At 26.6% G+C, this 15,116-nt stretch overlaps 1 protein-coding gene across 8 annotated transcripts in view; it reads right to left on the bottom strand.

Moving 5' to 3' along the window:
- Positions 1-5,408: 5,408 nt before the first annotated feature.
- LOC119689960 overlaps positions 5,409-15,116 on the bottom strand; it is a 72,683-nt gene continuing 62,975 nt past the window's right edge. For 7 of the 8 annotated variants that reach the window (XM_038104913.1, XM_038104916.1, XM_038104912.1 and 4 more), the window contains one exon: positions 5,409-6,517. In XM_038104913.1, coding sequence (XP_037960841.1) covers positions 5,929-6,517 — 589 coding nt within the window. In that variant the 3' untranslated portion in view covers positions 5,409-5,928. Of the gene's footprint in view, positions 6,518-13,881; positions 14,477-15,116 lie in introns of those variants that run through there. The other variant, XM_038104918.1, reaches the window with a different exon arrangement.

The raw sequence follows: 15,116 nt of genomic DNA, 5'->3' as shown, positions 1-15,116 counted from the left end.
TCTACGAATAGCTTGTGGAACAGACCTATTGTATATAGATAAATGTGTAATTAACTCTCTCTTTAGTAATTGCAAACGTTTAAGCAAGTTCAGGTCAGCTAGGTGAGCTATTCATTGGTTGGCCAATATCTACAAAATTTCACAGAAATTATTTAGACTGTGGCTGTACTTTAAGTGCATATATAATACTAAATGATTTATGTTATATAAGAAACTGTTTATTATACGAGTATCGGAATGAGTCAACAAAGATTCAACGTGCTATGACGTTAAATAAAGAACGAGTTAAGTGACAACAGATCATGTAGCGATATGTTCTGATGCAGCGATTAACTATCTACCATCATTATCTACAGTGATTGAAGTAACCATTCGTTTTTTCCATCTGCCATATCGAATTTTAACAGATAAAGTCTTTATTTTAAACATAACGTGAATATATTACAGTAATGATCACAACTGACTCTGTTGTTGGGTATTAAAAGTCCAAACGATATCCGAAATATTACAGGAGCTTTGCAAAAAGTATTCAGTTAGAAATTGACATAGATGACTTTAAATATGGGTGAATGAATAGATTTTAAAAGGGTTGGAAACTTGTCACCACATCACTGTAACCTTGGAGGATTATTCTGACACAGCCACTTTAGTTCCATAGACGAGTAGCAGTTAAGAACGCCATTATGTCCTTTAGAAAGATGTTGCCAAATACCGTTATAAGTGGATAGAAATCTTTACCGAAAAAAATTAATTGTAAGAGTGACTGAATCGTAATCGTTCATTATCGACGATCAAAATCCACTGACCAATTATCTTACGGTTTTATTACTCGCATGGAAGGTGGCCCAAGCATGCCCTCTTAAAAACGGTGAACCAAAACAATTCACAGCGGAGTTACGGAGAAAACTTACTGAAAATTTTATCCTATCGATGTAGGGTTTACAAGAGTTAACAAGGAGATGAAAGGCATTTATTACTATTGTCACATAAATTAAAAAATAATAGGTGATTGGGTCCTATTTTGAAAATGGTGTTTTGATTATTGCAGGATATTGATAACTTTTTGATTTATGAAAGAAAAACAAATGAAGCTTACGTCATCTTTGGGGAAATACAAATTTGGTTGCACAGATGCAAATGGCTGGTTCTGTGTTTTGCAAACTATATTCGGATGTGGATTCGGTTAAGTTTTCAAGAACTGTCAAAACTGTGTGCCAACTGTGAGTCCAAAGCTAAACAAATGGGGTGCATAAATAGATAAACTGATTTTAATGCATTTATTGTGTGACGTTGCCAATTATGAAACTTTAAGTTTTATACCAATATTTAAACCCAGCACATACGCTGGCTAGACTATAGTAAGATTATACTAAATATTATTATAGATTATACTCGTATTTGCTTCGAACGTAAAAATACTTGCCATGGCTTAGTCAGTGTTGACGCACAGTTAGTCTATGAATTTATTAACCAAAGTTTACCACAATACGAGTATAGTTGGTATCCTGAATTGAAATCGTTGTTCCTAATAGGGTGTTGTCCAATTAAGAATAGTCTAAACCTTATATCGTACTCTTGATTGCAATCCTAAGCAAACTGTTTAATATTATAGCATTCTAGTTTCACCATGTATTCAAATGAACACGATATAAGTGCTTATATGGCAGTATGGTCTTCTTACCATCATGCAAACTATATATATATTTGCTAAAAATTAATTAAAATTCGAAAAGCAATTCGTTAAATATTTATAAAAATATTAAAAAAAAATTCCATGTAAGCCAATACCTTAAATTTTTTTCATATATAAATCATCAAATTTTTATTTTATTTTTTTTTTGTGTATAATTTATGACTTTAAAATAAAATAATATGTTTTTAAATTAAACTTAAAATTTAGTTAATAGAAACAAACAATTATAAATGCTGTTTTCATACAAAACTCTAGTAGTTTTATTACTTAAATTAATTTTTGAAAACTTAACTTAAATACAGCAAATAATTGAACAGTTTTAAAAATACTATAAATATCAAATATGTGTTTAAGTGTGCTTAATTAATTAAGCAAAGATTATAATTCTAAAAACAATAAAAAAGATAAAATTTTTTAAAAAAGTAATACAAAACAAAGAATAATAATAAATTAAGTTTGTATAAAGTTTATACAATATAATATAGTTGTAAGTGTATTTATTTATTAATTAAAAAAAAATTGGAAAATGGACAATTTGTGTTTATTAAAAAGTTTGTGTTTTATGTTTCGTTTTTGTTTTTGTTTTTGTTTTTAATTTTTAAACGAAAAATCTAAGTACAAAATATTAATATTATACTAATTATATATGTATAAAGAAGAAAATCTACGATTTTTAATTTTTTTATAAGTATATATTTTATGTACGTGTTCTTTTATTAATAATTATTTTTATATTATAATTATTTTAGTTTTTAATTTTGTGTATAATTTGAATGTTTAGTCTGAAAGTAGCAATCTTATTTTTTTATTATTTGAATATTTTGTGTAATTGTTGTTTTTGCAATAATGGCGGGTACTTTCACTAAAGTATGCGATCCACAGTAATTATTTTTAAATAATTCATGTTTTGCACATAATATAATTTAAATATTTTAATTTTGATTACTATATCTTTAATTAAACTTTTTATGAAAATTCAATATATGATTTATTGAACCATTTTTGTATATTTATATACCATGAAAGTATGCTTTTAAAAAGGTCTATTATGTTCTTCACTAATTAGGAGCCACTTTTACAGTTAGGAGTATGTTTTATTAAATTTTAAGAATCTATTAGAAAAGGAAACATTAGTAACATACGAAATGACGACAGTATCATAATACTATTCCCAGGACTGAAAATCTCTAAAAAATCTGAACAGATATTAGTGTGTTGCATTTATACTAAGGTAGTTACTTGAAATAAAATGTATTATGTTCTTAACATTTCATTTCGAAAAATCTATCCAATAAGATTACAATCTTTGAAAACTAACTTAAACTAGGCTCTGTTAAAGCAGTAAAATTATATATCCTACAGAGGTTGATAATCTCATATCTTTTGGTTTACTTTTTATCAAAACTCAATTTTGTTCGTTTAATTGATTAATTTGGATAAACTACAGACGCTCGTTACAGTATCTTATGTAGGCCAATTCCATGGAATTTTAAGGTAGGGAGAGGAGGAGAGGGCATTAAATACGGGTTGTGTCGAAAAGTTCAATTTCCTTCGTATGGTATATACAAAAAATCTAACTCAATGTGCACACTGGTGTCCAACGTGTTGTTCAAATAAGATTTACAACATGTAACGCGATAGAAAGTATGTATCACGTATCACGAAAAGCAAAAAATTTGACTTTCTTATTAGCGAAACAGAGTCTTGTTGTATGACTGTTTAGAACGTGTGCACTTTTGTATAAATAATACTTAGGTAAATATTTTTTTCACTACATTATAACAGCTACCTTACAACATGTTCTGAGAAATATTTACCATAACCTTTCATCCTCAATATGATTTGTTATTTGTTCTGCTCATTAACTTATAAATCTTTGCTTGAAACTTTTAAGTTACAAAGTTCACTCCAGGCCATTATTAAAGTACTAAATACTTATATTTCAGGGCCTTATTAAAATACTGAACTATCATAAATTATTTTGTGGTCTGAAGTATCTATCGCAGAATTGAGATTTATATAGATCATTATGTGAAAAAGACGATACATGGTCACATTCTTTCCGCATTATTTAAAAGTTTTTTATGTTTGGTGAAAAAATCCTGCGAAATTTATTCTAATAATTCTAATAATAACTCCATTATTTCTCAATTTTTTTCATATATGTATTATATTCTGTGTAGAGAAGATTTCAAAAGATTCAATGGAACTTATTGTCAGGGTACTAAAAAAATACAATGATTTGTGCAGGCAGCCTCCATATTAAGTAGAGATGGCTTTTTGAACTAGATTTATTTTTCAAGTATATAAAAATAGTTTTTTAATTAAATAGTCTGTTACACTTGAAAAAATTCTAGCATTCTAGTCATTCAATTGGATGTCATTATATACTTGAATTCCTATATTTAATAATTGTTAACACTACTTTAAAAACATTCTTTCATGGGATTGAGTTTTTACAAAGTTTGATTATTGATATATACATATATGTTACATATATATATATATATATATTCATTATTTATTAATCATTATTAATTTTTAATGTATAATTTTTGTGTTTTTTTATATTGTTAAGTACGACGAGTTTTTCTTTATCTTAGTTTATAATTTTTCCAGTTTTACCGTTTTATTATTCTTTTCTTAGGCTAGTAAAAATTTTAAACTTTATAAAAAATAATTGAAAATATTACAATTTGTCTAACAATTTTTTGCACTGTAATTAATTTACTCAGTTAATTTGTGTTGCTTTTTGAATAATTTTTTTGTTTTTGTTTGCCTTATTTTAATATAAATTTTTTACTATTTATATATTAATTGTTCATTATTATTTTTTATGTTATCTTACTTACTAATTTTCCAACATTTATTCCTGTTCAGAATTGCAAAGTCATTATAAGAAATACACTGTACAAAATTGCTGTAAGCAATTAACACATGGGAACATGCTCATATATACCATTACGTACTTATTTTTAAGTATTTTTTATTTTTAGTTTATTTGTAAATAAATTTACAAAAATTATATTCATTTCGTTTAAAATCATTATTTAATATTATTATTTAACTTTTTGTAACAATAAAACGACGGTTAGGAATTTTTATTCAACTTTGCCAGTTTAGTTATTTTTTTTCAGTGTTTTTAGCATTTGGTTAGTTAATATAATCAAGTATTTATAATAGGTTTAAATTTAAAAACTTGCGCTACAATATCATTTGTATTACTTTATATGTATATAATATAAATAGTGTATATATATAAATATTTATTTATTTTCTATTTTTTTATTATTTAACTGGAACACATTCGCTCAGGCAAAAAGTAGTTGAAAAATTTAGTAGTAAATTATATTTTAAAAATTTTATAAAATCATAAACATTATCAGTATAGTTTTGTTTTTAACTTATACTCCATTTTATAATACAATTGCGTAAATATTAAAAAAAAAAATAATAATTAAAAACGGTTTTTACGCATTTATGAATAATTACAATTTTTACATAAAATATATTTTATGTGTTTTTAATATTATATTTTTTTCAATTCAATGGAAAGAGAGAATGGCAGAGAGGCGAGGCAGGAAGCGTGGTGAGGTTAGGTTATGCAAAACTTTTTAATATATGAAAACAATTAGATATGGTATTTAAAATTTCTAAATATATATATAATTAAATTTTGCACATTTGTTTATAAATTGTAATTTTGTGTCGTTGTTTAAGTAATTTATTCTATTTAAAATTTAATTTACATTTAATTTAGAACTAATTTAAAATTTTCTGTTCAAAATTTCTGCATTTATACACGATGTGGAAACTTACTTAAATTTTTATTATTTACCAATATTTTTACGGTGTATTTTGTATTAATTTTCGCTTTTTTGTGCTCTCTTCTCTATTGCTTTCAGCTCTCATAGGTTGGGCAAGGGTTTACGAATTTACTGTATGCAGTTTTCATAGGCGTAGGTTTATTGTTCGGTTTACAGTTCTTGTTTGTTCGTACATTAGTTCGGTGCAGTAGAAATCAGAATACATCAGATCAGAATACATCTCAAAATAATTTAAAATAGAGTTGCAATTTTAAATTTCATATCCTTTCACATTTAATAAAACATTTTATATTTAAAGCAGTTTCCTAACCTTCGATTTAGTAATGAATTTTGCTGTTGCTGTTGCTCCTGCTCTTCTTCTTCTTCTTCTTGTTCTTGTTCATGTTGTTCCACATGATCCCACGTGTCTCAAATGATGCTTTCATCATTGTTACGCGTAAGGCGTATTGTTGTTGTTGTATTAGTATTACTACCGCTTGAGCTTGTGTTACTGCTGCCACTAGCACCGCTACTGTTGGTACTGCGATTCTTAGCACCATTGATACCAACCGCATTACTGCTGTTTATAGGAACACCACTGCCACTACCACTACTGCCGCTGCCGCTTGCTACTGTAGTTGTTGTAGTAACAACAATATTTTCATCATCGTACAAGTCAAAATCTTCGTCTTCATCATCGTCATAATCTGAATTAGATGTGGATAGTAAAGCTGTTGTTACTTGATTTTTGCTACTGCTTGGAATACCGCTACCACTGCCACTATTCACACCAATACCGGTACTACCAACTGCACCTACGCCCATGCGTCGTATTTGTGGCAGTGGCGTAATTTTTGGTAAAAGTGGTTGGCGTCCAGCTGGTAATAAACTATCGCTGCCTATATCGTCATCGTACTGTTCGTGTGGTTGGAGTGCACCGCAATTCCACTCATCGCCGTCTGGTTCGCATAAGGACTTGGAGTGTCCATGTTGGTAAGATTCCTCAGGGATAGTGTCTCTGTATATGTGTTTGAGTGCAAATTAGAAAAATAAAATGAATTTTGTTTTTAAGCAATTTGGATTCAATTTTTATACTTAAATAAGGATATGTAAGGATATAAAAATTATAGGTTAGGAATTTGTTTTAAAGTTCCTTTTGAACGATATATATTTGGATTCAATTTTTATACTTAAATAAGGATATGTAAGGATATAAAAATTATAGGTTAGGAATTTGTTTTAAAGTTCCTTTTGAACGATATATATGTTGTATTTTTTTTATTTTACTTTCTTTAGAACAAAATATATATTTTAATATTTGAGAAAGTCTGAAAAAGAATTTATAACAATTTGTTGAAAACGTTTATGTAAGGAATTGAAAGGAAAAGATAACAAAGAGATAGTAAAATTATTTTAAAAATGTTATATTTTTTAAAATAATTTTAATCTAATAATCTATCTTCTTTGTGTTACAAGTGTAACATAATATGAATTTGAGAATAATTATACAACTTTTAATAATACAGTTGCTGGCCATATAGTATCTTGGGCATACCCTTTAGGCAATAGAGAAAAAAGTTTCTTACCGATGGAACAAAATAAGGTACAATAAACCGGTTTTCAAGACCTTGCTCCTATCTAATACAAAAGCTAAAAAATTAAAAATTTATGGTACAATATATATACAGGAAATTTTTTTATTTTTTATATTTTATTTACGCTCAGGAAGAATTCAAACGAAATACCCTACGCAGAGGATTAATTCAAAGCCTTCGAATATCCGGATTTGGGATTATTATTCATACGTGGATCACATAAGTAAGCACTAATTTATGTGTAAATAATAGATTTTGTTGTTGTTAGTACGATTTTGTGTGTTTGATATTTAAAATTCTTTATCATAATATTGCTTTTTATTAAAGGTAGAAGACTATGCATGATGTGAGGCCAATTTGAGTGAGTCGCTCACTACAGTCCCAAATGTAAGTTTTGATTCAATAGTTAAAATGAAAAATTTCAGTTATCAAAGTACAATTTGTTAATAAATTATATATGTTATATAAGCTAGTACCGATGTGTACAATAACTTTACCGAAGAAGAAAAAAAAATCATTATCATTGGGAGTTAGTTAGACTGAAAAGGACGTTTGTAAACGTATTTAGTATTCAAAGCTATAAAATGTGCAATATAAAAGAACACTAAGAAAAGTACATTTTTTCCCCTCATATCCATTGTAAAAAGTCGACGAATGAAGGGAGAAGTGTAACTATTGACAACATGAGCATTTTAACTACTTTAGTGATAATGTATCGTTGCAAAACGTGGATCAATAAAGATCACCTAACATTTGCGAACAGTAAGACTATGTAAATAGAAAAAAAAAAGAAAATGGAGGTAAATTTGATATATGCTCCGAAAATAAAAAAAAATAAACTAAAAAGGACACTACAACGGAATTCGCAGGGTTTAAGAAGAGGAGGTAAGTCCAAAATTACATAGGGAAGAATGGTGCTGACAGTGATGCGATGATTGCCAACGGTTAAGGCAGTAACTTAGAATACTCGCTGGCTACATACACAGATGGAGAGAGCTTGTTATTTTATGTTAGCGCATAAAAAACTCTATACTCTGCATATTTATAACTTTCCGCTAATTTCCGTTAATTTTCCGCAAATAAAAGATTTACATTCGAATAAATTTCAGAGTTCCTGACTACCCATTAGCCAATTTAAGTTCACCAGATCCTAAACTGTTAACTGGTACGTGATCTCCGCTGTATTTTTGTGATAGACTATCACTAAGTGAATTAGTCCCGGGAGAAGGTGATTTACAAATACCATTTATTTTGTATTATTGCATTGATTTCGACTTCTAAGACAGATAAAATAAATCGAACCTCTTGAAGTCTTAAGTTTCGAAATACTTAAAATTCTTAACTAGTGTGGTACGAGATAACAGCCCAAATTTCGGAATAGAAAATTATGAAAAATTGTCATGAGCAATTTTCTGGTCACTTTTTTTTTAGTCTTCTAGGTTTTAAGAAGTTATTTCGGTGACATTCAATAGTCAAGCCGCATAGATTAATAAAGCCACTTATCAAAAAGACAAAAAACGTAGTTAAGAGTGTTCTTTTAATAATCCAAGAAGCAATAAAAATAACAATAGAATCAATAAAAAACAATGTTAGTCCTGCAAGCTGAAGTTTATGATACACTCTCGGTCTAATAAAGACAGATAAGGCATATTATTGTCAATATATCAAATATTGGTAAATTTAAATATATCTTACACGTTATATTATTTTAATTTGAATCATTTTATAAATTACTGTAAATTTTTATTTTATATATTTATTTAATATATTCATATATATATTATTCATATATTCCAATTATTTTATTTCTTAATTTTTACGTATTAGGTATTTCAGATTTATAATCTTACATATTCAACATTAACTTTCTTTAACTTGCATTAATTTTGTTATAATATTATTTAATTATATTTCATAAGGCTTTCAGACCTAAAGATATTTAGAATACTCATCTACGAAGAATGCGCAGTAGCAAAGATATGAGAAATCAACTATCGATCAGAGATAACAGTCAAAACAAACAAGTCTAGAGTGGCCTAGAGGTGCTCTTATTCCTATATACCTACATAAAATTCTAGCCGACGTATAAAAAAAAGCAGATGAAGTAAATAATAACATTTGTTAGTAATTGCAAAAGTCGTATTTCTATCCTTCTATCGTGACGATAGAAATATCAGTAGATGTGGTGGAAAAGATTTTCAAAGTAACAATTAGAAGTGAGAAATGCGAGCGTGTCAGTATACTACCTCACGAATGTGAGAATAACATTGACCTTGTCATTGCAGAGCTAAGCCTGGCTGGTGATTTAAACGTTACCAATGGGTTTCTTCTGTCAGACAAAAGGAAAATTAAGAGGTGTTATAGTCAGCATTAAAATTTTCTAAACAAAACTTCATAACGCAAAAGTGCCCAACAAGGTCATCGAATTCATTGTGTTGACTAACTTAAATGACTTTCTTAACAGTTTCATTCTGGAGATTTAGTACTAACGTAACCGGAAACTAGCGATACGTGGCTCTGGTTACAGAGTATATATAAGGAAATGAAGCATAAAGACCATCTAATATTAAGAGCTAATCTTTAGACTGATAGAGTGTTGTGATAAGAATTGGATAAATTCGAAATGTAGAATTAAAATCTGTGGTATTGAAGGTTCATCAATTATTCAAAGAATTCTCAGAAATCCCAAGATAAAACAAACAAATCAATAATACCAATAAAGAAAGAAAAATTTTGATAAACTAAAAAACAACATTGTTGGTTTAAAGTATTAACATGGCTTTAAACAATCTTGGAAAGATATACGTGTTTTCACAAAAGTTGAAGTTGAGAAACTTGAATGAAAGTGGATAAGAAAGAGCTGCTTCATTATACAATTTCCATGTTCCAATGAATTTGCTTCAAATTCTTAACATTGCCCACTAAATCATCCATGTTAATATACAGTTTTTTATAGAATCCAACTAAGAAAAAAATTAATGAAAAATTGATAAGTTAAGGCCTCTTACCTGAAATTACAAACATAAGCATTAACTTAAGTTAATGTAAGTTAGCTATATAAGTAAGTTCAGTTATATAAAACGATATAATATAAACATTTGTAACAAGATTGAGCGGGCTAGGGAAAGACTAATATTTTTTTACTTATTCGAAAATAAGAAGATAAATCCAATGTACTATATTAGGCCAACCAACCGGATCTATAACATTCTATAACAGTTTGTTATGATATTATTGTAGTATTATCTATTATAACTAAGTAGAAATAAGGATTGTCTGAACTTAAGATCAACAACAGACACTGTTACAAAACATCTCAGGTAACATTATCATTCTATAGCACTGTGCTCCGTTGTCTTTAATGTGACTTGTAGTGCTGAGAAAGTGTCCTGCTTTGATATATAAAGAAAGTTTCTTTTGGGTGCTATATTCTATTATAACAATAATAATTTTTAATTAATCCGGGCATATATATTTGACAATGGATTTTAGTAAAAACAACTATTTTAAACATATTTGTTTCATGCGTTATAAGACAATGCAGCTGAGTTTTCGAGATAAGTTTTTTGATCTAAAATCTAAAAGGTGCAATATAAAGTTGCACACACTAGATGGCGTGTATAGCATTTTTGTTAGTGTGACTTATGTAGAAAGTTAACAACTTTAAAACTCGATAACTCGAACATTCAGCCATATCGAAATATATCGATGTAGTGGAAAAAGTTGCTAAAAATAGCTATCTCTATTAAAATCCATTGAAAAATCGGGGTGCTCAGGCCAACGGAATCGTAGTCATATTTTTTCCTTTAAAATTTATTTAAACTTAATTATTTGTTATTTGATTGTGATATTAATTTATTATTATTTTAAGTAATGTTCTGTTATTTTAATATATTTTATCTCATAAAATTTTATATAGGAATTTGATTTATTGAATTTGATTACATTTTATATTTTTATTAATATACAAACCTCAAATATTAATACATATTTTATTCTAATTTTTGTTTTCAATATTATTAAAATGAATTTGACGAAATTAAGATGAACTTTAAATAAATAAAAATTATAAAAGTATAATTAAAAATAAAACAAGTTATATTTAAATTTTTAGTTAGTTTTATTTAATAGATCAACAAAAGGGCAAATAAATTATATTAGGATCTAAACTAAGAAGTCTAAATAATAAGCAGCATGCAACATATATTAATTGAACTAAAATTAACTAAATTCTTTAAATAATATTATTATTATTATTATTATAGAAAATAAAATACTTTTTTAATAAACAAATAAACCCAAATAAAATAAAAATTTAAATTTTTTTTCAAATTTTATATATTGATTTTAGTACACTCACAGTAAAAGTTTTGTTAGATTTTTTTTACTGATACTTTGCAAATATAATTAATTATCAATTGTAATTAAAATGCTAAAATAAAAAATTAAAATTTCAAACTAAACTAAATAATATATAATTTAAAATAAAGTTAGCAAAAAGCATAGATGCTAGCAAATTTTTAGAAATTTTTATGTAATTTAAGCATATACATATATGTGTATTTTGAAATACTATGTATATAACACGAATTAGAAACAATTTTATTTGTTGTTAATTTTTAGTATCGTGTTTAGTTTTTTTTATTGCAAATAATACAATAATACATTATGATACAACATGCATTTAATAATAAAATTTTATAATACTTTTCATAAATAGTAAATGTACAATACAATTTTTTTTTAACTTTAAATTAATTTATATACAATTTTTCTAAATAATTATTTGTTAAATTGTTACAGATTATATACATTTACAATTGCTATGTAAAGAAATTTTTTAGTTGGTTTTGTACAATACATTTTGTGTTATTAAAAATTACAGAAAAAAAGGGAAAATATTCAAAAATTGAATTCATAAAATAAGAGAAAAAAAAGAGATACAGTGGTGTAAAAATTTTTGAAGGAAATGGTACCAATAAGCACCATTGCCTTACACAATATTTGAAAGAAAAAACAAAACCCTCACAGGGGTATTTAGTATTTCCCACTTCCCACTAGATAATAAAAATAACTATAGTCAAAAAATGGCATAAGTGGATTTTGAGAATTCTTATTCTTATTCTTTTTAACTGTCTTTGAACGTAAAATTAAAATATTTGAATATGATCAGTAGTCGATTTTATCATTATATTTTATTGATATGATCCAAAAATAACAAAACAATCTTTGTTTATTCTTATTCTTCGTTATTTTTATGGATAATCCGGATATAATTCCAGCATCCCGGCATCACTTTCATCTCCATAATAATCTCTATAATTCTACAATCCAGAAGAATTATAAACATATATTGCCGGTCTATTTTACTAAAAGTGTTTACATATAAGGCTATTTTTATTTATATTTATTTTGCTGACATACTTGACGGCTTTTGTATGTGGTATGTGGTGTATAATATAAAGAGACACAATAAATATATTATAATACTATTGTAACATATAATTATATCATAGTATTTTTTTGGTTAATCTATTGTTAAAAAAAAAGAATCTTTTGGTAAATCGAATATTTTAGTAATCCGCACAACTTTTAGAACGTAATTGTCCGGAGTATCAAGAGTTTACGGCAAAATAAAATTGTTCATGTATCTGAAAGCTTGTATTATTGAGGTTTAATTAAAATTATAACGAATAAAAATTTTTTTAATTGAGTGTCATATTAATTGTGTTTATAAAAAAAACTCTATATACAGGGTTATATGCTTACGGGCAGCACAAATTCAGCTAATTTAAATCAATTAGATCTGTTGTATTGTCGTATGTCATATGATTCTTATTCCCCATTAAACCATTTTTTAAGTTTGACTTAACCATATATGTCATAACACTGTTAGTGTTTTTTGCAAAAGAAGGCTTTGTGATTAAAAAAAAAAATTATTAATAGTATTTAGAGAGTCTGTAATTAAAAGTAATTCAATAAAACTATTATTTTTTTTCGATGTGCTTAATATTGTAGCTATTTCTTTTCTTACAAAAGGAAGTCTGGCAATAACATTTTCAGAAGAGTTGGTTTGCTGAAACGAACGAAGAGGTAACATGCTCTTCACACGGCGCAAGTTAATATTTATAACTGGGTCAACTTCTTAAGTTGTTGCTGTTGTATATTTGTTTTTTTTTCTTTTGTACTCATTTGCTTTATAGCAATTTTATTTAAGAAATTGTCTCTCATTGTCTCTCTTCACTCAAAATGTTCGCAGTAGTTCTGAGAGCAAAAATGAGTTTTGAATGCACGATTAAGATTCGTAGCGTATATATAAGAAGTTTGTCGTGTGATGAGATTATGAATGTGTTTTCTAATCTTCTTAAAAGAAAGTTTTGTTTTGCTTATCTTAATGCATTAATGCTTTTCTAAGTATAAATATAAACGAAAACAACAGTGGAAGATTTCTTACCGAAATTGAACTAATTTGGAGTCAAATTGAAGGAGTTTTTAGCACATAGCAGTATTTCTCGGTTTTCATATAAGCATACCGTTGTGGATATCGTAATTTATTTCGATTAAATCAGTTTCTAAATTTAGTATAATGTATAGAATAACACTAAGGAACGTATTAGTTAAGAAAACAAAACTAAAATTTTTTTTTTCACTGAAATAATGGAACACAATAAAACATGGAAAAATCTTTGATTTTATACGTACTAATTAACTAACTATACATATTAACTCAAAATCCCTGTAGTTTGAAATACTGTTTTTGGTAGGATCTGCAGAATAACATTAATTGATTCAGTTTTTAATTTTTCATATTTAATCGAGTTACAGTTATTGTGAAATTACAATTGTTAATATCTATGATGGAGAAGTTTTTAAAGTGGTTAGTGTTAGGTTATTTATTTTAAATGTAATTAAATTAAAAATGCGCGCAGACAGCATGCATATTCGTTGTATATTAAATACTTTCGTTTTAATGATAAAGTTTTTCAGTGTATTTGTTTGTGTTTAGGATGTTTGTAGTGTGTTTTCAGCTGCTCTTATATCTTGTGTTGGCCTTTTATGAAATATCGAGTACACTGCGACTTACGTCCGTCCTTTATACATTACATCCTTGTGTTAAATATGTTATACAATGTATTACATAAGTATCTCAGCTCAGATCACAAAATATCTCTCTAGTTTTATTTGTTTATTTCAGTACTCAACAACTGTGTTTAATATAAATATATGTAACATTTTCTATATAATATATGTATATTTAATTATGTATCAACATGTGTGTAAGGCTTTTATTTTATGGTTGTTGTTTTTTTTCTTTTTCTTGTTCTTGTTCTTGTTCTTTTTGATGTTGTAGTGGTAAACTGTCGGTATCATTTTCAAAAGAGCTATAAAAATTTATTTAAAAGAAATATTGTTTATTGGTTAATATTTTTAGAGTTTAATTTCTCTTTGTGGTTATAAAATTGCTTTAGTTAAAAAAATAACGAAATAGTTGACGTTTTCTTTGATTTGGTTTGGTTTGTTAGTAAATTGCTTGTGAACGAACACACACATACACACACACGCAGACGAGTGATCAACTACTTGGAAGAACATTTTTTGTTGTTGTATGAAAAAAAGATGTGAATAAGACGCCATTTTATTTGTTTTTTTTTTTTTGCTTTGTTTTGTTTTATATTAATATTTGTTATTATTGATTAGTAATATAAATATTGTTAAAAAAAATTGTATTGCATTTTATACTATAAAATATATATGTAAATTGTATACTTTGGAATAAATTAAAATCTTATTAGTCACATTATAAACTTAAACATAAAATTAAAGAATAATAATTAAATTAATATATGGAATTATTAAATTTTTTGTATATATGACAACACAGTACATTGTGCAATTTAATTAATTTTCTATAAAAAGTCAATATATTTTTGAATTTTTTATATTAAATAATTTTTAACATTATATAAATTTGGTCACATTAGTTGAATGGGTAAAGGATACTCATACTTACAATAAATCTCA

This window comes from Teleopsis dalmanni, chromosome X (genome assembly GCF_002237135.1).
Source record: "Teleopsis dalmanni isolate 2A chromosome X, ASM223713v2, whole genome shotgun sequence".
Lineage (NCBI taxonomy): Eukaryota > Metazoa > Arthropoda > Insecta > Diptera > Diopsidae > Teleopsis > Teleopsis dalmanni.
The sequence above is the reverse complement of the archived record's forward strand: the minus strand, read 5'-3'. Positions and strand labels throughout refer to the sequence as shown.